The sequence below is a fragment of the Pogona vitticeps genome, chromosome 1 (assembly GCF_051106095.1).
Source record: "Pogona vitticeps strain Pit_001003342236 chromosome 1, PviZW2.1, whole genome shotgun sequence".
Lineage (NCBI taxonomy): Eukaryota > Metazoa > Chordata > Lepidosauria > Squamata > Agamidae > Pogona > Pogona vitticeps.
The window spans coordinates 351,119,191-351,143,046 of record NC_135783.1 but is presented as its reverse complement, the minus strand read 5'-3'; the positions used below and the strand labels follow the sequence as shown (position 1 = coordinate 351,143,046).

General features: G+C 46.3%; 1 protein-coding gene across 2 annotated transcripts in view; it reads left to right on the top strand.

Annotated features, from left to right (window-relative positions):
- Positions 1–10,103: 10,103 nt before the first annotated feature.
- ARMH4 (armadillo like helical domain containing 4) overlaps positions 10,104–23,856 on the top strand; it is a 51,588-nt gene continuing 37,835 nt past the window's right edge. For both annotated transcript variants that reach the window (XM_020778428.3, XM_078384041.1), the window contains exons 1-2: positions 10,104–10,302; positions 20,124–21,507. In XM_020778428.3, the coding sequence (XP_020634087.3) occupies positions 10,288–10,302; positions 20,124–21,507 (1,399 nt within the window). In that variant the 5' untranslated portion in view covers positions 10,104–10,287. The remainder of the gene's footprint in view (positions 10,303–20,123; positions 21,508–23,856) is intronic.

Genomic DNA, 23,856 nt, shown 5'->3' with positions numbered 1-23,856 from the left:
GCCAAAACAGCCTGAAAAACCCACAACAACCATTATTATTATTATTATTATTATTATTATTATTATTATTATTATTATTATTATTATTATTATTATTATTATTATTATTATTATTATTATTATTATTATTATTATTATTATTATTATTAATTAGAGATTTCTTTCCTACAGTAATCACATGTTAACCACTTATCTATTTCAATAAAAACCTTTTTTGTGATATATGTTTATGAAGATGCAAATCTGTGTGGCTTTGGGGGGGGGACTCGTGTAGGGGCATGTAAAGTATGCAAACCCCAGAGTCCATTGGAGTCCAGATCTTCAGAACCTGCAGGTTTTGAGTCAACGCTCCTTGGCTATTGCCATCCTTGTCTTGCTCGGCCTCTTCAGACGCACCCCAGGTGGTGAGAGAAAGGCCGGGACTCTCCACGTCGGACGGATTGAATCGGATTTCCAGAAACGGATTTCATGTTTTAAGTCAACCAGCAAATAACGCATCAACACAATAAAAATAAAACCACATTTTAAAAAGGAATTTAAAAAAGAACAATCACTGGGAAATAATCTTCATGAAATGAAGGAGAACACAAAATGTTTCTTAATCATAGCAAAGCGGTGGCCTAGTAAAAAAAACTGGGATCTCGTTCCCAATCCAAGCAGGGCACCTTCTGACGGCCACCTGGATCCTAAACCACCCCTTCTCTTGAGAGTGGCCCCTCTCTCCCCCCCATAAACCCGCTAAGCTGCCTCTAGCTCTGGCAAAGATATTGAGATAATTTGATCCCCCCCCCCGCACAGAGCTGGAAGGGACCCCATGGACCACCGGGTCCAGATCCTGTCAGGGAGGCACAGGAGGGAATTGAACTCCCCACCTCCGGCCGTGCAGCCAAACATCTAAAGTTTTGATTCAAAAACATGAACTTCTCCAAGCTCCGTCTGCCGATAGCTAAATCAAAACCACCGAGCAGCAGGTTGAGGTCACCCTTCTCTGAAGTGCCCACCTATTCTCCTCATTTGGGTCATTCAGTAAGTCAGGGGGAGGGAATTCCCTCCAGCACAACACAGCGTCTCAGTTTTGGCCCTGGTGTTCGGCCTGGTAGCCGCTCCGTCCGGTTCCCTCGTCTTCCATGGCCGGCCAGAGCCCTGTTGCCTCAGCAAGCCTGTCTCAGCCTTTCTTTGCTCATTCCGTCATGCAAAAGGTCCCGGCTGGAAGGAATCCTCTCTTCACCACGGCTATTTGGACAGCGAGAGACACAGAATTAAAGTACGAATCACCCGAATCCAAGGCGGAATAAGTGGGAACCCCCTTTTTTTCCCTCTCCAACTTCCTTCACCATTTCAGCAGCCCATAAACTCAGTTTTTCTGGAATACTGAGAGCCGTTCACGTCAGCTCCTGAACTGGCCATCCTGGTTCCTGACCTGGAATATTGGGAGGAATCATTTGGATCCGCACCTCAAGAAAGAAGAAACCAGGCCTTTCTTTAAATGTATTCTCCGCTGCCCCCCCCACCCACCCCCCCACAGCTGTTTTCCTTCCCGCTCAGTTTTCCTCACCGTTTCAAATAGCGAAGCTCTTACTTGTCAGATGGACAACATGTTCCTTGTCAACGGCGATGGCCTAATGCTTGTAAACATGTAAATCATGTCCCCAGGTTTTGGCTCATCCTCATCCTGCAAGATCAGGCAAATTTAAGAAAACAATCCTGCCTCGCCCAGAGCCTTTCAGGTGCGCAAGACAAGGAGAAGCTTGGCTATCTGGAGATGAAGGGGAAGCCGGACTTTTAGAAGGACACGTGGCATGGACGAAGCAGCTGTGGTCCTTTGGATGTCCTGCTCCCTGGCCCAGGGTACAGGGAAAGACAGGAAGGGGCTCCTCACTCAGGAATATTATGGATTTCACTTGGAGAACAGACCCCAGCTAATGGGTTCTTCTGCCTGACCCTCTTCTCAGTTAATCATCAATAAACTTCTGCCATCTAGTCAATTCTGAATTACAGCTACCCCTTCCAGGTTTTCTAGTTTACAGTGGGAATGGGGAATGAAATGTAACTCCCCATTTCGGACTCTGCAGCCAGATAACCTAATTTTATTGAGCTATCCAGCCAGATTCTTCCCGGTTAAAGGGGTGTGAAATGAAACTCAGAGCGAATATTCACATTCGGAGAACTGATCGGTCCTGCTCTTACCACATTCCCTTCCCCCAGCAACTTTGCAATCTGTTTTGTTGGCTGTGACTCTGGGATTCGATGTGAAAAGGAAACCAATCATGATGATGCATATGCTCTTTTTTTTTTTGAAATATGCTTTCACAATTAGATCTTTTTTGCTGCTTGAGGGATCACTTCTTCTAGAACCGGCTTTCTGTGACCATGTGCTTTAATGATGTGCTGTAAGATGGATTCTGCCTTACAGCAATTCCTGATAAGGGTGATGAAGGATCAAGAGGCATGTTCCTGTTTCCTTCTTCTGGGGATGCCCTTGGACTCTGCAGCTTGTCCAAAGCTAGGCAGGCTGGCTCTTCTCGTGGCAGGCACAGGGGTGGGCGAGACTTGAACCCTCAACCCTGGGCGCCTCCCCAGAGCATCTACTGAGAGGGTGCTTGCTTCTGAGAATAAGCTTTATGCTTACCGAATATGTCTGACTCATGGTATCCTTTCTTCAAAGCAGCTTGGTCGCCTTTCAGTACTGGACTAAGAATAATCAGAATTTTATGAAACGTGGGATGAGCAGAGCACTGTATGGCACAATAATAGCAGAAAGCACAAAACCTTCCCTGAAGCTAACAGATGGGTAAGATCTGTAGGGAAACCCCACAGTTTAGTTACATCCAAGCAGTTTGATGAGATGGAATATGCATATCGAATATGCTATACGATATATGCCCCCACCCTGTGCATGCTGGGCTACGTCCACCCCCTGCCTGGCCTTACCTGGGCAGGTGTTCTTGTTGTACGTGATGGAGCAAAGCTCCAGGACCCACTCAGCTCGCCCGCCGTCGGTGCCTTGGCTGCAGAGGTCCACCAGGATCAGATGATTGTCCGAGCCGCCTGCATAAAGCCAAACAAAACGGGTTTTTTTTCTTGTGTCAGCTAGATGACTTTCAGGGTCCCTGCAACTCAACCGCTCTCAGATTCTTGCCCTGGCTAGAGTCTGGGCCAAAAGACATCTATACAAGACATGCTTCTTGCTCCCAAAAGAAAATCAGAAGCGGCTAACAAAATAACGAGGAATATGAAGCATAAAGGCAACAGTCATTGCAAAAAGCTATGCTCGTAGAGGTCACGGGACCCAATCTCCATAGATATTCTTCTGGCAGGAAAGGCTAAGGTATGCTCTTACTTCTGAGATGCCCAGAATGCTAGTGTGATTTCCCACCATCCACCCAAGCTGGACACAGGGAGGGAGCAGGAGATCCCTGCCAAATCTGCACAACTTTCCAAGGAGCAAGGAGGGTTCATCCTCTCCCTGCCACCCCCGGGCATCTCCGTCCCTCTGCGCTGTGCTGCAAACCCTCACAGAAGCTGGGAGAGAAACAGGTTTTCCCAAGACCAGCCTATTGTTGAGAGTTGTCCTGGTGACCATGCAAAATATCTGAGGGTGGTTTGGTCTTAAAGGAAGAGTTAAGAGCCTTTAGCTTTGCAAAAGACCTGCCCTTCATTTGCTGAGAGGGACAGATCCAGGGGCCTTCCTTTCTCGACTCTCCAGGCAGTATGAGTGCAAGCTGTGGGGGCTGTTATGGGCACCACCTGCATGTCCAAATTAAAGTCCGAGAGAACTGATGTCCCACCCAAACTAGAAAACATGAGATCTTTAAAAGGAAGCGAAGAGGAAGACCTTGAAGAAGGGGGAGGGGGCTGCACACACGGCTAGGAGTCTGGAATGTTGCCGTTAGACCTCCCATTAACGTTAATCCACTCATTAATTCAACATGACTGACAGTAGTGACAGAGATTACAATACAGTAGTTTGTTACACTGATCGTGAAGGAGACATTAGTAACCTGCTCATTTTAAATTTAGGGGAACACATAGTTAAAGTTAGTTTTAAATATAAAGGAATGCACAGTTAAATGTATGCAAAATAATCAACACTGTCCCCCACCTGGGTAATACATCGAAATAACGTGAAGTACAGTGGTGCCTCGCTTAATGGCGATAATCTGTTCCAGGAAAATCGCTGTTAAACAAAAAATAAAAAAACTCCATTTAAACGCATTGAAACCCGTTCAATGCGTTCCAGTGGGGTAAAAACTCACCATCCAGCAAAGATCCTCCATAGAGCGGCCATTTTTGCTGCCTGTACAGCAAGGAATCCGTCCCTAAACAAAGCGGAGAGCCACTTTATTTACCCAGTGGCCATTTTGAAACCGCCGATCAGCTGTTGGAAAATCATCATTTTGCAAAGAATCGGTTCCGGAAGCAGGGAAACAATCATTGCAAAGCGAAATTTACCCCTTCAGACCATCATTTTGCGATCGCAATTGGGATCACAAAAAGATCGTCGTTAAGTGGTTTTGTTGTAATGCGGGGCAATCGTAAAGCAAGGCACCACTGTATTAACAGTTACCTCATCTCTTAAGGCCGTTATAATGCTTTTTAAAAGACGTTTCAACAAGCGGATCAAAGACATTCTTAACAAATTTGTTCCAAACTCTGTACGAAGCCTCTTTGCCACAAGCCTGTACCCCGAGCGGCTGGGATATGAAATAAAGAGACTTTCCCGTGGCCAGCTCACCGGCAATGGCGTGGTTGGGGGGGGGCACCTTGAAGACCAGGAAAGATGGCTTGGTTGATCAGGCTTTCCAAGTTGTCCAGGGTTTCCTTTCCTGTTTTGGGGTCTGCGCTGCGGACGCCTACGATAACAAGAAAGGAGAATTTATCATTTACTTGTTTCATTGTTATGGGATCTTTTTCCCAAAGAGGAAGACAGCAGAGACGGCGCCTTTCCCATCATTATGCTGGTGACGACCCTGGGAGATTGAGGTTCCGGCTGCCCCAAGATCACCCCGTGACGCAGAGACGTTTGCAAGTCCTTTGGGTCGGAGTTTTCAGTTGAAGTCTTTGGTACCAAGTCCCCTGAGCCCCTATTAAAACCAAGCTTTCCTCCCCCCCCCCAGGAAAAAAAATTCTGAGTCTAACTCAATGAAAAAAAAACTTGAGTTGAGCGACCAGTGCAACGTGACAGTGAGTCCTGCTGATGATTCGAACTCAAGTCTCCCGATCCCTGGTCTACCACCTTAAGCTGGCGGGTGGAAGTTGTTGTTCCAAACATCTGCAGACTGCTTATTCCTCCTCTTAATGCCCCCCCTCAAAGTCAGGAAACGTCTGACCTTATTCATTCATTAGATTTATATCCTGCCCATCTAGACAACGTCTGCTGTGGCATCGTGGTGTTTATTACCTGCAATGACTCGTTTCGGATGGAAAAAAAGGGGGTTTTCCTCTAGCCGGTCATAACCAATTTTGTTTAGTGTTATTTGCTTTTCTTACTTCAGGAAGAAAAGAAGATTCTCTTTTACTATCCAAATGGCATGGAAAAGAATGAAAAAAATAAGAAGTGTTGGGTTGTGTGAAGCCACAGTGCAGTTCACAAGGTAATCATTACCAGCAGGTTGCACATCCCATTTCATTGTTCCGATCTTAGTCACTTGATCGTATAGATTTTAATTGTCTTTAAGGAACCACATTTATAGCCAGGCTTTCCTTCATAGGATATCATAGAGTATTCTTCATCCCGTCCTCCAGTTTCTTTTCACAAAAACCCCATGAAGTAATTTAAGCTGAGAGCGCAACTGGCCCGAAGCTGCCCAGTGAGCTTCATGATGGAGGGGGTGTGTGTCTAAATTTATTTCCCTCGCCTCCCAGTCCTGGTGCAACATTCCAAACACGAGTCTGTTTTGACCATGATTGGATACAGTGGGGTCTTGACTTAAGAACTTAATCCGTATTGGAAGGCGGTTCTCAAGTCAAAAAGTCTGTAAGTCAAGTCTCCATTGACCTACAGTGCATTGAAAACCGATTAATCCCGTAACAGGCCATTTTTGTTCCATTTTGGTTTTTTTCTGGTCTGTAAGTCAATTCTCAGGCTGCAAGTCAAACCTAAATTTTGCGGCCAGAGAAGTCTGTAACTCAAAAAGTCTGTAAGTCAAGCCGTCTGTAAGTCAAGGGTCCACTGTAGTTATTAATTTATTTAAAACATTTGTACCCAGACTTTCTTCTCCAGAGGACCCAAGAAGGCTTACAAATAAAATAAAACATATTTAGCAACCTTGTGTCCGGTGTGTGTGTGTTCATTAATGAGAAAAGGCCTGCCTGATAATAAAGGCCCTTGCCTACTTGCGGAAGTAGGCCACCCCCTGCTTTCTGTTGCTTTGTTCTAATTAAGCACAGAGTTTGTCACAATTTCCACTAAAACTTCTATTTCAAAATTTTATTTATTTATTTATTTATTTATTTATTTATTTATTTATTTATTTATTTATTTATTTATTTATTTATTTATTTATTTATTTATTTATTTATTTACTTATTTATTTGATTTATACACCGCCTATCTGGACTACTCGTCCACTCTAGGCGGCTGATCCATTTCTCTTATCGTTAAGAAATCAACATCTCTTTAAAAAAATTGAAGACATATTGCAGAAATGTGTAATAAATGCTTTAACTGTGTCCCCAGTAAAGTGAGAGTTAATAATGCAGTTCCTTTCCTTCCTTTTCTTTTTCCCAAGCTCTGCTCATTTATTTATGTACTATTTATTTTCATTTTTATGCCGTCTTTCTACCAGTTAATAAAGGACCCCACGGTGGCTTGGTGTTGGCAGAAAAACGGAAACTTCAAACGACTGAGCAGCTCCATAATTTGTTTTCATTTCCAGGCCCTGCTCAAGGTGCCCGTACACCCGTGTCTTCCAGCTTCCGTCCTCTGGATGTATTGAACGAAACTCTTTGGAAAAGAAGGAGGTGAAGAGCGGTCCGAGGGATCCCATCAGCTTTCTGCCTCTGTCCCTACTGACTCCAGCAACACGATAGTTATTTGCAGTTGTCAGGATGGCTACAGGCATTTCACCCGCAGAAACCAACAAGGTTGGTTTGAAAACGTGAATCAAGCTGAGGTTTTTTTCCCCGTCACTGCGCAGTAACTGACTTAGTTAGTTGTCAAAAACCTATCTGAACAAGAAAGGCCAGCAGAAGGACAGCAAGAAGAGTGCCAGCATAGCTTCCCAGGGTGCAATTACTCATCGAGCAGAACTGAGAACATGTAGGGCCATAGCATGCTTATTATTAAAGCGGATTTTGTTACTAGGGATCATCTGGGGTTCTGAGTTTTAATTCGTAAGCCACCCAGAGCAGCGTTTCCATGAAAGGGGCAGTATATAAATCCAGTCATGCCATCAATAAATCAATGCGTTTTAAGTTTTTGTTGCACGACATATTCTTGATCTGAAAGGAAACCTCTCTGGATCATCTCCGCTTTGTTCATTCAGCCACGTCCTTCTCATTGCCAAGCTTTAGGGCTTTCCTGTTAGAGTACTACCAAGTTGTGATAGCATGTTTTCCCAAGCAGTGGCTAACGAAAGGACTTCCTCTAGGCTCATTAGGAATAATGAGCTATCCCTTAGCAACAAGTGGCGGATTTTGTCACTGGCTCATTGGAAAGTGCCCTTGGGGTGTTTTTTAATTTGCTTTCCTCCATCTAGCAATTCCCAGATGTGAACACATCCCACTCTCTGCTGGCTGGGGACAGTGGCGTTGGTCATCCAACATGTCCGGAAAGGCCCAGGAGAAGGCTAGTATAGTGGTGCCTTGCATTACAACGTTAATTCGTTCCAGCAAAATTGCTGTAAAACAAAAACATGGTAATGCAAAAAGAAAAAACCCATTGAAACGCATTAAAACCCATTTAATGCATTCCAAAGGACTGTAAACTCACTGTCCAGCGAAGATCCTCCATAGGGTGGCCATTTTCACTGCCTGTGCAGCGAGAAATCCATCCCAGAAAACAGCGGAGAGCCATTTTGTTTACCCGGCGGCCATTTTGAAGCCGCCGATCAGCTGTTGGAAAATCGTCGTTTTGCAACGAATTGGTTCCCGAAGCAGGGAACCGATCATCGCAAAGCGAAATTCCCCCATAGGAAACATCGTTTTGCGATCACAAAAGCAATCACAAAAAGTTAATCGTAATGCAATTTCATTGTTAAATGGGGCAATCGTAAAGCGATGCACCACTGTACTCAACAACCTGTGCAATTCAGCATCATGTGTCGTCAAGTCAGTTCTGACTTATAGCAACCTTTTCCAGGATTTTCCAGGCCGACGGTATTCAGAAAGTGGCATTTTTATGGTATGGAAGAACCAAAAAGCCATAAATATTTTGAAAGAAATATAATAAGGAATTCTTTGTTAAAAGTATGGGAAAAAATTGAATGTAAAATATACATGAAAACTCCTCGATGGATCTCATCTATGGAAGCATTCACTCACCCAAACTTGTTAAATTTTGGGAAAATAACGACATATAATGAGCTCTTAAATGAGGAAGGACTATTAAAGACAAAAACTCAACTAGAGAGCCAAGGACTGACTTTTTCATGGTGACCCCAATTGCAACTACAATCAATTTATAATCAAGACAAAAAAACACAAGGATTCTATAAAGAGCATACAATACTTGACAGAATATTACTTACAGAAAAACAACAAATTCAAAACATATATAAATTTTTATTTCAATGGGACACACAAGATGAAGAGGTTATGGAGACAATATTAAAATGATCAAAAATGTTTGGATATAGTATAGAGCTAGAAAATTGGCAACAAATGTGGACTAAATATCTTAAGCTAACATTAGCAACTTCTTATAAAGAAAATCTATACAAAATGTTTTATAGATGGCATCTCCCTCCATCCAGACTTGCAAAAAACTCTGTCAATATTTCGAACAAATGTAGGAAATGCAAAAATCAGGAAGGAATTTATTACCATGCGTGGTGGGCATGTGACATAGCAAGAAAATATTGGATTAAAATTCATACATGGATTAAGAAAATGACTAAACAAGAAATAGAATTTAAACCAGAAATTTTCTTGTTGGGATTATTACCAAATAATATAAATAGGCAAAGCTACTATTTAATATCACATGTTCTGACAGCAGCTAGATTAGTATGGGCACAGGTCTGGAAAGAGGGAGATCCGCCAAAGGATGACATGATTATCAAAAAATATATATTAGAATGTGCAGAAATGGACAGACTAACAAAGAGATTAAAAGGATAAGAAAAATCATTTTATTACCAAAGCTGGAACCTGTTCTATGAATGGTGGAAAATAAAAGTTTTGTAATAAATAGAAAATAATATGGAGAAGATCTTGCTGAAAGAAATGTATTACTAAATTACTAAGATTTTAAAGAAACAACTGAAAACATGGATGTTTAGGCAGGCCTTCCCCCCCCCCCCCCCGCAGTTAATCCATGACCTCTCCCTTGCTTTCTTTATTATGTTTTTTCCCTTTTCCATTTTATAGAATGTTTAATTGTGTACCAATTCCTTTTTATTTATATATTGTTTTTGTATTTTGTGTTTTGTGTTGTAAGCCGCCTAGAGTGGTCAATATGACCAGATAGGCGGGGTATGTATAAATAAATAAATAAATAAATAAATAAATAAATAAATAAATAAATAAATAAGACTGCTTGTAGGCTAAGCTTTATAATAGGTATTGTTTTTAGATATAGATATATACATACTGTACATATATAGGATGTCGTTTTTGTATATTTATAAGTTAAAGTGGTTTCCCATTTCCTTTCTTCCTGGGGGGTCGCCCTGGGACTGTGCAGTTTGCCCAAAGCCACCCAGGCTGGCTCTTGGGAGGAATTGAACTCCCAGCCTCTAGCTCTCCAGCCAGTGTTTGTGGACAGGACAGATCCTTCCATGGCTCTCTTGCGGTCTTCTCTCCATCACCAGCATCCCTTGGGCACAAAGCCGGATTGGATGGTGGCAGGCGAAGGCTTGGCTTGGAGGAGGTGGGTATCTCTTCCTCCTCCTCCTCCCCCCATCCAATCTGTGAGCCGGAGAAGGAAAATCTCATGAATAGGAGACGCCTCTGAGCTCCCTCCTCTTTCTCCTTCTCTTCTCTCCCCCCCCCTTCCCAGTTTCCTGGCCATGAAGGCAGCGGCAGAGCAGCTGTGAGCGCTGCAGGCGAAGGAGGACCAGCCCCGCAGCCAAGGAACTCTTCCCCGCCGGCGGCGCCTTATGAAGATGCTGCCCAGCTAAAAGGATGCTGAGCACTCAGGTAAGGCCAGGTGGGCTCCCTGGTTCCACAGGGAGAGGAGAAAACCCAAGATCTCCTATGGCTATAGGAGATCTCCTATAGTGGAGACTTCTTCCCTGGGGGGGTCGTTCTGCCCCTGAGCCGGAGACAATGGGAGAAGGATGCTCGTGGCCTGTTTCGGGGTCCAGGGGTGGAGGAGGGAGCAGGCCTCGCTTGGGTGATGCAGGACCCCCTCCTTCCTGGCCTTGCAGAGCCTCAAATCCCACAAGAAGAAAGGAGAAGGCGGCTACTTTTCCTGCTGCAGCTGCTTGCCCCCTTCATTGTTTTCAAGGATGCTGGTGGCCGGCTGGGTCCGCCTTTTGTCTGGGGATTTGTCTGTCTCTCCTCCTTCCCCTTTCTCTCCCCCCCCTTTCTGGGGGAACAGATCGAGTTTCCCCTCAATTCAGGGCTTTGATTTTATTCATTCCTCTCTCTCCCCCCCTCCCGCCTCCCCTCCTGGCTTGGGGTCAACAGTCTGGTGGAATTCCGGAGGCAGGACCTGGAAAAAAAAAGGAAGAAAGAATCTGAAAAATTGCTACCCTGCCTGGCGTTTGTGAGGTTTCAAAACACCACTGCTCAGGCTTGCTGGTCTTGAGCGTCCAGAAAGGCCGCGGAGGGTCGATCCGAACCAGAACCAGTCGCTGGGGAGAGAGAAAAAAGAGAGAGAGACAGGAGAAACAACAGCCCAACTTCGCCCCCCCCCTCTGGGTACCGGAGGTGGGTTGCCAGATCCAGGTTTAAAAACAACAACTCTGGCGCAATGATAATGTAAGGCAAAGCACATGTTTCTGTTCCGGCTGCTTGCGAGGTTGTGAAAGAAGGGGGTGAGGATTTCTGTGCAAATCATCATCCCAACACAATCCGTGCAAACCTGTGCATCAGGTGCAACCGAGATTTCTTGGTTGGTCTCCCAGTTTCGAACAACGGATCTTCAGTTGTTTACTGCTGTTCGCCGGCCTTTCGGTAACAAATGGACGGTAGTATTGGGATTCCCCCCCCCCTCCAGGGGCTGGGAGCATAGAAACGACAGACCTTGCCTCTGCAGGCAGTGATAGTTTGCTCTCTTTTTAAAGAATATTTTTGCACCTGTGCCCAACTGCCTGTGATGCCATCAGTGTGGTTGGTAGCGCTCTCGGTGGCGTGCAGGTTGAGCGATCTGCACCCGGCTGGTGCTCTTTGTGACTGGTGAGGTGGCACCCAACCAACATTTTTGTTTTTAAGCCCTCCTCCCTGAGGGGTTGCATTATTCGCCTTACCTGTAGTTTCCTGTCTCTCTCCAAACATGAACATACACCCCACCCCCCTGGGGGAAGTGAGTTTCTGCCTCTTTCTTGGTTACAATATCCTGCCTTTTTATCTCCAAGGACTTCAGAGGGAGGTACTGCCCTCGGAGGTAGACTGTGCTGATCCAGAGCAGCTCGCCCAAGGCCCTCAGGGAACACGATGCCCCCACGGAGATCGGCACGCAGATCCTGGCGGCCTGATTTGACCTGAATGCTCTTTGCGACCAAGCAGCGGTCGAGACTTTACAGAATTTTAGGAGAAATTCTTGGCAAACGAAGGGGGTTCTTCTAGAGGTGATACAGACAACTCTGGCTATGTCTGGGGTTTCGGTTTTTGCCTCAACCATGCTCCAGATGGCTAAAATGCCTCCCACATGATTTGATGTGGCTAGTTGTCCTTAGCGGTCAAAAATACAGCCCCTGGCTGTGACCCCCCCTCCCAAAAAGGAAGGTGTGTTACCTGCTTCTGTACTGATTTTCTTGGAATGATAACAAGAAAGCCTTTTGGAAACGGTCTTTCCCCCCCTTTGGGGAAAGACACTCAGATTTTCATACAAGTGGCAGAACTCTGCCTAAACTATGGATAATGGCAGGAAGTCAGCACAGCCCAAGGGCCTCCAGCTAGCTGTAACTACACCAGCCATCATCCCCCAACCAGCATGTCTGAAAAGGCAGATCCTCATTTTGCCTTCAGACACCATCATTTCTCTTTGTTATATCCCAATAGAAACTCCTCGCAGAATAGGAAAGGTGGCCTGGGATAAAATCATCCAACCTAGTTTCTTGTTTGGTCGCCCTGGCTTGTCTGGCGAAGTCATCTTTTGTTCCCGACTGCTCTTTTCCGTGGCTGGTTGTGCAGGCAGGAAAAGGTGACCAGCGATGCATGCCGCTTGCTCCCTTGACTGCCCAAAGGCTGGAAAAGTTCCTTTTTTGGGGAGGACTTCCAGTTGTGGTCCAAAAAAAATGAACTTTTATAAAAGCTGCATCTACGAATCGAGGTACTAGTCTAGAACAAAGATTGTGTCGGGAGAAGATGAAACAGAGCTTTACCTGGCTTCTCTCTATCATATCTTGGCTTTATCCATCCTAACCTCCTTGCTTACAAAAGGCTAAATAGGACTAGCGAGGTGTGGAAATGATCTGCTTTCCTCCTGGAAAGGCAGACGCAGGCCGCTGGGTATTATCGACGGACTCATTGAAGCAATGTACTTGTCTCTATCTTTTTCTAATTAGGAAGCGCTAAGGAAGAGCGCTGCTAGATGACCTGACATTTCTAAATCTTTGCTTATTAGGGACCTAAGAGATTCTTGGATTATTTCAAATCCATGTAAACCTGACCCTTTTGGTCCACCCACCCCACCCCCAGCTTGTCTCAATTGAAAGGAACTTGGACAAAAGCTTCTCTCGTCTGGGGCCCTGCGTAAGGGTGAGGGTCATGTTCACCATGCCCCTTCATTCCCCCCCCTTCCCATCTTCAGGGCAGCATATGCTTTCTTTTCCCCATATGTTTTGCATGAACCTCCCACCTTACCTTTGCTGAACTGACCTTTCACTTTCCCCGGAGCAGCTCAACTGTTAGCCAACATTCCAAACCTCACCTGAGCAGTTATGGCAGGCAACTCCTGTTCCAAGGGATAGCGTGACAAGGCATTTGCCAATATGCTTCCAGACCCACTGTCAGCCCGCCGCCCTAGCTGTGCCATCATTTCCGCTTTGCACAGAATGTTCCAGAAGCCCGTCCTTGATCTAGATCCATCCAATAATTAAGTTAATCTGAGGAGCCCTTCTGCAACGGCTTGCGATCTGCAGCAAGCCATCTGTTGGCAACCTGCAAGGAAGCCTTCTCCACAATTGCCCTTACTTTTTGGAGGGTGGTTAACATTTTGCATTTTCATATTTCCCTTCTTAGCAGCTCCTATCTCTTTTCCGGCACTGTTTCAAGATACTGTTTGAGATGCAATTTTGGGAGAAGGCATATTAATCGGTTGAAACAAAAATAACAAAGGTCAAAGTCTCCACTAGAATAGAAGCACCAAATCAGGATCCCTTTCTGTTGACTTCTCCGGGGGTGCACTGCACAAGTGGCCTGACAAATCTTAAGAGTTTGTCCAAGGACTGATTGGGTTCTTCCTTGTGCAACTCAAAACCCCACAGTAGTACAAACAAGCTGACTCTGTTTGAACAGTGGCCAGTCAGGGGATTGGTTGGAACTGTGTCAAAAAAATCCAACAGGATTCTGGCCAAAGAACTCTGGAATGCCTTAAGAAGTTTTATTTGGCATTAGCTGCCAGATAGGCCATAGCTCCCAAAATCTTATGTTAAATAAAATGAATTACTCTTTCAGATCACACAAGACTTCATTGTTTGAGTCTATAAAGGTAAAGGTACCCCTTGACATTGAGTCCAGTCATGTCCGACTCAAGGGCACTGTGCTCATCCCTGTTTCCAAGCCGTAGAGCCAGCGTTTTGTCCATAGACAGTTTCTGTGGTCACGTGGCCAGCGCGACTAGACACGTAACGCTGTTTCCTTCCGACTGAGGTGGTACCTATTTATCTACTCACATTTTTTACATGCTTTTGAACGGGGACAAGCGAGGGGAGCACACTCCATCGTGTGGATTCGATCTTATGATGGCTGGTCTTCTGACCTTGCAGCACAAAGGGGCTTCTGCGGTTTAACCTGCAGTGCCACCACATTTTAGTCTATAGCAAGCAGCATATCATCATCAAATGCTGTCAGATCAATTCTGATTTATGTCCACCCTTTCCAGGATTTTCTAGGTAGAGAATACTCAGAAGTGGTTACCCCTTCTCATGGTTTTTTTGGGGGGGTTGGTGGTTTTTGGGACTGTGAAGCTTGCCCAAGGCCACCCAGGCTGGCTCTACTCTCAGGAGACGCAGTGGGGAATCAAACTCCCAACCTCTGTTTCCGCAGCCAGAGACCTAAACCACTGAGCTGTCCAGTCAGCAACCAGCATGTAAGTCAGCTAAATAAACAAACCCGGAAGATGTGAATCCTAGATGCAACCCAAGAGAATTTTCAGCTGGCACGTCTTGCTTCCCCCAGGATAAGGGCTTCACACAGATAACAATGAAATGTGGATGTCTGTGGATTAGGGAACAAATCTGTATGATTTCATCTAGGAATTAGAAAGAAGAGCTTGGTGCATCTCTCTTGTGTTCACAATGACACCATTAAACATTTTTGTGAACCGAAAGATTTCCTGTATGCATTTCCAAGAAGTAGCTGTGTTAATTTGCTCCTCATCTCCGAGCCCCTCATCTGTTCTGGCCAGCGGTGTAGATTTTCCTGAACATGTTGAATTGGAACATGTTCTGGGGAAAAACAAATCGATTGTACCTTTTCCCGTTTGCGAACCAATGAAATATAAATACAGGGAAGGTTTTCCACAGTAGGGACGTGGTGGCGCTGCGGGCTAAACCATAGAAGCCTGTGCTGCAGGGTCAGAAGACCAGCAGTCATAAGATCGAATCCACGCAACGGAGTGAGCGCCCGTCGCTTGTCCCAGCTCCCGCCAACCTAGCGGTTCGAAAGCATGCAAATGCAAGTAGATAAATAGGGACCACCTCGGTGGGAAGGTAACAGCGTTCCGTGTCTAAGTCGCACTGGCCATGTGACCACGGAAGATTGTCTTCGGACAAAACGCTGGCTCTATGGCTTGGAAACGGGGATGAGCACTGCCCCCTAGAGTCGAACACGACTGGACAAAAATTGTCAAGGGGAACCGTTACCTTTACCTTTTCCACAGTAAATTAAGGACCGGGAAATATTCCAACACACAGACTTGGCGGAAGCAAAATTAAAAAAGAATTCTGTCGCATCTTAAAGATTTTAATAGATTTATTATAGTGGCCAGTGGAACCGCATACGTTGCCATTACCAGAATGCTGATGTTGTCTCTGGTTATACGCTGGGTTGTGTCACTGGCCTCTCACCAGACATGTGACCAGCACCTCATCAATGAGCTGCAATTTGCCACCATGACTCACACAACTTCAGTTACCAGCCACTATAAAATCTATTAAAATCTTTAAGATGCTACAGAATCCTTTTTTTTAAAAATCCCAGTAAGATTCTGGTTGATTGAACCATCCCAAAGAAAAGGAAATGCAAGAAAGCAAAGTGGCTGTCCAACGAGGCCTTAGAAATAGCAGAGAGGAGAAGGGAAGCAAAATGCAAGGGAGATAGGGAAAGTTACAGAAACTTGAATGCAGACTTCCAAAGAATAGCAAGGAGAGACAAGAGGGCCTTCTTAAATGAACAATGCAAAGAAATAGAGGAAGATAACAGAAAAGCAAAGACCAGAGATCTGTTCAGGAAAATTGGACATATTAGAGGAACATTTTGCGCAAAGATGAACATGATAAAAGACAAAAATGGGAGGGACCTAACAGAAGCAGAAGACGTCAAGACGAGGTGGCAAGAATACACAGAGGAATTATATCAGAAAGATTTGGATATCCCGGACAACCCAGACAATGTAGTTGCTGACCTTGAGCCAGACATCCTGGAGAGCGAAGTCAAGTGGGCCTTAGAAAGCCTGGCTAACAACAAGGCCAGTGGAGGTGATGGCATTCCAGTTGAACTATTTAAAATCTTGAAAGATGATGCTGTTAAGGTGCTACATTCAATATGCCAGCAAGTTTGGAAAACTCAACAGTGGCCAGAGGATTGGAAAAGATCAGTCTACATCCCAATCCCAAAGAAAGGCAGTGCCAAAGAATGCTCCAACTACCGTACAATTGCACTCATTTCGCACACTAGCAAGGTTATGCTCAAAATCCTGCAAGGTAGGCTTCAGCAGTATGTGGATCGAGAACTCCCAGAAGTACAAGCTGGATTCCGAAGAGGCAGAGGAACTCGAGACCAAATTGCTAACTTGCGCTGGATTATGGAGAAAGCCAGAGAGTTCCAGAAAAATATCTACTTCTGCTTCATTGACTATGCGAAAGCCTTTGACTGTGTGGACCACAGCAAACTATGGCAAGTTCTTAAAGAAATGGGAGTGCCTGACCACTTTATCTGTCTCCTGAGAAACCTATATGTGGGACAGGAAGCAACAGTTAGAACTGGTCATGGAACAACTGAGTGGTTCAAAATTGGGAAAGGAGTACAGCAAGGCTGTATATTGTCCCCCAGCTTATTTAACTTATATGCAGAATACATCATGCGGAAGGCTGGACTGGAAGAAACCCAAGCCGGAATTAAGATTGCCGGAAGAAATATCAACAACCTCCGATATGCAGATGATACCACTCTGATGGCAGAAAGTGAGGAGGAATTAAAGAACCTTGTAATGAGAGTGAAAGAGGAGAGTGCAAAAAACGGTCTGAAACTCAACATCAAAAAAACTAAGATCATGGCCACTGGTCCCATCACCTCCTGGGAAATAGAAGGGGAAGATATGGAGGCAGTGTCAAATTTTATCTTCCTGGGCTCCATGATCACTGCAGATGGAGACAGCAGCCCTGAAATTAAAAGGCGCCTTCTTCTTGGGAGGAAAGCGATGACAAATCTGGACAGCATCTTGAAAAGCAGAGACATCACCTTGCCAACAAAAGTCCGAATAGTCAAAGCTATGGTTTTTCCTGTCGTGATGTATGGAAGTGAGAGCTGGACCATAAAGAAAGCAGACCGCCGAAGAATTGATGCCTTTGAATTGTGGTGCTGGAGGAGGCTCTTGAGAATCCCCTGGACTGCAAGGAGAACAAACCTATCAGTTCTAAAGGAAATCAACCCTGAATGCTCACTTGAAGGACAGATCCTGAAGCTGAGGCTCCAGTACTTTGGCCATCTCATGAGAAGAAAAGAGTCCTTGGAAAAAACCTTGATGTTAGGAAGGTGTGATGGCAAGAGGAGAAGGGGACGACCGAGGATGAGATGGCTGGACAGTGTCTGCGAAGCAACCAACATGAACCTGACACAACTCCGGGAGGCAGTAGAAGACAGGAGGGCCTGGCGTGCTCTGGTCCATGGGGTCATGAAGAGTCGGACACGACTAAACGACTAAACACACACAAGATTCTGGTTGATACCAGTTTTCTTGGACAGTGTGTCACTGGCAAGAAGTGACACATTGCAGGAAGTGAATTCTTAGAATCATAGAGTCAAGAAGTTGGAAGGGGCCTCTAAGGCCATCCAGTCCAACCCCCCCCCCCCCGGCTCCAGGCAGAAATCGAAATCATAGGATATTTGTCCAGTAAATGGAAGAGGTGCCAACTTGCCGAAGCCTCGCTTTCTCGGTTTTGATACTATAGTTTTCTAAGTACAGACAGAGATCTGCTTTTCTTTCCACGAAGGTAATGTGTTCCGAGGTTAAACCTTCCCGCACGTTTTGCCCAGATCCACCTGGGCTTCTCCTAGATTAGTAATGAGCACATGGGGATGGAGTATTGTCCCTAAGTATTTTGATGGCTGTGGTGCCAGGTGCTAGTCTGGCATGGAAGGGCGGCGTGTGGAGAAGTGGCCGCTGACAGATGCCCGCCATCCTCTCCATCAGCTGAGCCGGGAGGTACGATGTGATGTTCCTCCAGCTGCAAGGATGTGGTTGACGCAGGAAGGTGTTGATGCGGAACATGCCAGGCTGTTCCCTTTGCTCAGTTGGAAAGGCCTGGGTTGTAGCCATGAATTCGTCCTTCCTGCTCCCGTCTTAGCAGCCGGTCTGATACCCAGCAGGACTGTAGGGGGGCTGCTTAAGTCCAGGCCAGACATTCAGAATTAGGAAGCAACCTAGCTGCTCCTGACAAGTTCCCTTTGTTATTTCCAGTGGTGCACAAGGCACGTGGCAAAGTAACATCGTGGGCAAGTAGGAAGTCAGTTTATTGTCGTACCAGTTTCAGTGGTCCCCAACCTTGGGCCTCCAGATGTTCTTGGACTACAACTCCCAGCAGCCTTCACCAACACCTCTGCTGGCCAGGATTTCTGGGAGTTGAAGCCCTAGAACATCTGGAGACCCAAGGTTGGGGACCACTGGGTTAATTGACTCCCAGTGACTTTTTTTTTTTTTAAAAAATATTTTTGGGCCAGAATCCTGTTGGCAATTTCTGTGTGCTTAAGATAAGCGTTCAGGAGAAAATGGAGTAACCCTCGGTCAGATCTGCTTTGATTTGGATTCCTGCCTTGAGCAGGGGGGTGGACTCGATGGTCTTACGGGCCCCTTCCAGCTCCATCATTCTAGGATTCTATAAACTAAATAACTCGTTGTGAAATGAATTGTGTCTAACTAAAAAAAAAACACTGCCAGTCACATTGTTAGGCGCACAAACCCCTTTATCACACTTACGGTTCAACTACATTGTGATCTATTCTGTGGTTTGTGCCAGAGTTGGCACAGTTAAGTTCCATGTCTTTTTCATGGACTACACGAAATACAGTTAATTGTGAGTAAGCCTGGTCTTTTCTTTTAAAAAATGCTCGCTAGTTGCTTCTTGTTCAGCTGGCAAAATGTAAGTGTTCTTTTGTAGCGCGCACGTCCCTCTTCCTTCGGCCCTCGAAGATGTTGAAAGCACCCGGTGCAGCCCTCACGGTCAAAGGTTTGGAGACCCCTGCGCTAGAGTGAAGGGTTCTCAAACATTCCTGAATGGCAACAGCAATTTAACTGTTACGGGAAACTCAGAGTTGTCTTGAATCCAACCAGGACGGTCTGTTGATTTGGTTGCAAACGTATGCACACACAAGTCAGCAGGTTTGTGGCCATTATTACTGTTGCCTTGCTTGTTCTGGGACAGATGTCCCCAGATGTTCTCGGACTGCAATTCCCAGAAGCCTTCACCCACCCGCTGTGCTGGCCAGGCTTTCTGGAAGTTGGAACGCAAGCACATCTGGATTCCCCAAAGTTGGGAACCACTGTTCTGGGGATTCAATGTCAGTTTGTTTAATCAGTAACTGCAATAGATTTCTTCCTAAGCACAGCAACAGAAAGACTGAATTGAATTACTTTGAATTTCTTTTTCCTGACCTTTCCTAGCAGACTGATGGATGCTGTGACCATTTGTGATGCCAGAAAACCAGCCCGTCTGCTTGCCTTCCCTGTATTATTCTAGCATCCTTCCAAATAAAGCGTTGATTGTGTAACGGCCTTGCCTCATTCACGAAATTTTGTGCAGGGGAGGGATAGAACTGTCTTCCTTTTGCAACCTCCAGTGGTGTTTTTCCTAGCAGAAGAACAAAACGAAATGGTGAAACAAGAAAGGGGGAATAGCAGCTGCACAATGCCTTCTGATGAGCGAGTACTCTGTGCGTCCAGATGTGCCTCTAGTTTCCCAAGCTCGAATATTTCTTGCGGTTTGGGTAATTATTCTTCAGTTTCTAGGTTAAAAACCTCTCCTTCTTGACAAATACGAATGAAGTATCTGATATTTTTGTGTGGGGTACGCTAGGCGAATGGGTGGAGATGGTTTCTCCACTTGGATGAGATGCCCTTGACATTTCGGATTAATTGAAAAAATGCTAATTTATAAGGAGGCAGCACTGAAGGCTCTCTTGATTCTTGTTTCCAGGGCTTGTTCGCTGGTCCCGTCTGCTCTGCTTGTTTCCATGCAAACGTTTCCTCCAATATGAGCCGTCTGGTGGGGCTTCCAGCGCGCGTCGCCATCTGCCTGCTTCTGCTCAGCTCCTTCAGCCTGCAAGGCCTTGCTTTTCGTGACGAGGGGAGGCACGTCAGAGAACTGCCCCGGTCCTCCCCGACCGGGAACAGCTTCCAAGATGTGGCCAACGAGAGCGGCTCAAACCCTGGAAACAACTCAGGCTCTCCTTTACCAACAGTCGGCGCTTCTTCCTTCGAAAGCCCGTACAGCGCTTCAGTGGAATCCTCTGGGAAGTCATTCAAGACCACCGCTACCACCGTTAAAGCCATGTTACAATCCATTACGGGCATCCCCGTTCTCCTGGGACGCCAGAGTTTGGACATTTACACCACAGCATCCCCAGGGACGGGCAGAAGCGTTGGCCCATTCGATTCCAACGAACCCCGTGAAGATCTAGATAAAAACAAAGCAGAGGAGATTTTGCTCACCACTGTTGTGACAACTCCCGTTCCAAATATTCACAGTGAGGTGCAGGATGGCACCGCAAGAGAGACGACGGAGGGGAACGGAGGTGTTGGAGCAGGGCTTAGCTCCACAGAGAATCTAAAACAGGATGTTTCTACCCCCAGTTTCCTGGAAGGCATGAAAAGCATCCGATATTCCAGCACGCCCTGGCCAACCGCACAAGGAGAGGCGGCGCGTCTTCCGGGTACCACAACGGGCGACCAGACCACTGATCCTTCCCCACCGGTGGGACAGCTGCTCCGTTCTGAGCAAAGGCCAAATGGAGAGGATGACCTCTTGATTTCGACCAACCTAGGAGCAACCACGGGACCCACCCTCGTCCCCACAGACAACGGATTCAATCCGGAAGGGGGAGCCTCCCACGGTCCGCGGCCCTCCAACGACACGCCCAGCGCTCCGGCCGCGCCGCAAAGCGATGAGTGGGATGATACAAAATCGGGGCTGGCCGGCCAGGCAAGAACTGCCCATCCGGTGGGAGAGAATCGGTTCCAGACGGTAACGGGGCTTTCCCTACAGCCTGGAGGGGAGGATGAGGAAGATGAGGTGAAGAAGGCCCTGGCGCCAAGAGTTTGGGGACCTGGAGCAGAAGGGCAGAAAGAGATTTCCATGGACTCTGGCCAGGCACTCATGGAGGCGCCGACCCCACTTTCTGCCAGCTTGAGTCCTGCCGAGGCCACTGACACACCGGAGAAGGACCACTCCTATGCTGAACGCCCGATGGAAGAGGCGGGCCAGCCTGTGGCTAACCTGTCTGGATTGCGTCTAGAGACGGCAACGACCACCGACGTGACCAAATCAGGTGTCTTCCAAACCCCAGCAATGCCTCAGACAGGTAATTTGTTCCTTTTCTTGACTCTTCAGTCTCTCCGTAAATGCAGAGGGATGTCTGATCTGGGGGAGGGTGCTGCAAAAATGTTTTGAGGGCCACATAGGGTTCATGGCCCATGATAAGTCCCACCTCCATTTTAAAGAAGGCTTAGCATGGAAGCTGTTGTTGTTACGGGCCGTCAAGTCCCTTCCAACTGATGGCCACTCTACTAATGAGAGATCTCCAACATGTCCTTTTCTTTATCCACCTTGTTCAGCTCTTACAAACCCAAGCCTGTGGCTTCCTGGAGGGAGTCAGTCCATCGTGATATTTGGTCTTCCTCTTTTCCTGCTGCCTTCCATCTTTCCTGGCATTATGGGTCTTTTTCAGAGAACCCTGCCTTCTCGTGATGGGCCCAAAGTAGGACAGTGTTGAGTTTCAACATTTTTGCCTCTAGAGAGAGTCCAGGCTCCATTGCTAATAGGACCCCCTTGTAAAGTTCTCCTCCAGCAAATCAATTTCGACCCCCTCAGCTTTCTTCGCTGTCTAGCTTTCCCACCCATACATACTAATCAGGAATAAAAGAGTGTGGATGATCTTGGCCTTGGTGTCCAGTGACACATCCTAAGACTTGACAATCTTTCCTTGTTCCTTCATGGCTGCCTTTCCGAGTCTCTGCTTTCTGAGCTGCCGTCTCCATTTGGATTGATGACTGAGCCGAGGTATACAAAATCTTCTTTCTTTCTCTTTCAATGGAAGGAGAAAGCTATTTTCAGGAATTAAAGAGAATGTCTTCCGTCTTGCACTTGGCCTTGTTGTGTAATCCCTTCTTTCCATGACCCTGATCTGAAAATGACCAGGAAGGATTGGAGGTCTTGAATCTTGATCCGTCAGCGTTGTTGTTCCTGGTTTCACTGCTTTCCCTTGCGAGAAACAGCATGAGCTCCGAGACACGTCTTAGGATTTCCAGCCTTCCTTTCTCGCTGTATGTACCCTTTTGATCATGGCTTGAAATGTTTATCACGGCTTCCTGGTCGGTCTTACTTCTTGGTCTGAATTGCTCCCTTCAGATTGCTTTCTTGCTAATTGCGATAAGGAGTTTTTAGCAAACCTAGACACGGTTGCTCAAGAAATTCCGCAAACGCGTTTTGGTGCTCCTGTTATTAAGCTGTGAGGTTTTTTTAAACGGACTCTATTTGACATTTCACAATTTCTTCTTTCAACCCTTTTTTGACTGTTGGCATGAACCGCAGTCCTTTGTATTCAAGTTTTATTCTGGCACGGGGCTGAAATACATTCTAGTAAACCCTGAAAGTGTCCTACACATGGCGGGCCGATCTCAAAGTCCCAAAGTGACTGTTTTGACTACAGTTGCCAGAATCCCCCAGCGGGCCAGGCTGATGTGGGTTGGGGAGGAGAGTTACTTTGATGTCAACATCTGACATACCGTGTTGCCCCGAAAATAAGACAGGGTCTTATATTAATTTTTGCTCCAAAAACGCATTAAGGCTTATTTTCAGGGGATGTTATATTTTAGTCATGGCGTCTTCTTCTGGTTGCTGCACAAGGGTGGAGGGCAGGGTTTCACTTAACTGGGGCTTATTTTGGGGGTAGGGCTTATATGACGAGCATCCTGAAAAATCCTAGTAAAAGGTAAAGGTTCCCCTTGACATTTAGTCCAGTTGTGTCCGACTCTAGCGTGCGGTGCTTATTCCTGTCTCCAAGCCATAGAGCCAGCGTTTGTCTGAAGACCGTTTCCGTGGTCATGTGACCAGTGTGACTAGACACAGAACGGCATGACCTTCCCACCGTGGTGGTACCTATTTATCTACTTGCATTTTTACATGCTTTCGAATGGCTAGGCTGGCAGGAGCTGGGACGAGCGATGGGAGCTCCCCTTATCACGTGGATTCAATCTTACGACAGCTGGTCTTCTGATCTTGCAGCCAGAGGCTTCTGCAGTTTAACCCGCAGTGCCACCACGTCCCCTGAAAAATCCTACTAGGGCTTATTTTCAGATTACGTCTTATTTTCGGGGAAACTGGGTAGGGTAGGGCTCCTAGCCCAGGACTGGAGAGGGAATATACCACGGTGAGAAGCTTGGCATGGAGCAACGCCTCGGCCGTGTCCCCGGGTCTGTGCCAATTCTGCTGGCTCCTGCCAATGACATGTGATGGAGTGAGGAGACACCTTGCCGCTCAATGAGAGAAGCAGCCAAGCCTCTCCCAAAGATGGGAGCACTGTCCCATCCCACGAGACAGGATGATGGGCTGCTACTGCATCAGAGAGCATCAGCACAAGGCATTCCCAGGCCTTCTTCTTCAGAGGGATTTGCATGGTGTTACACCAGGGTCACTGGTGATTCCACCATTA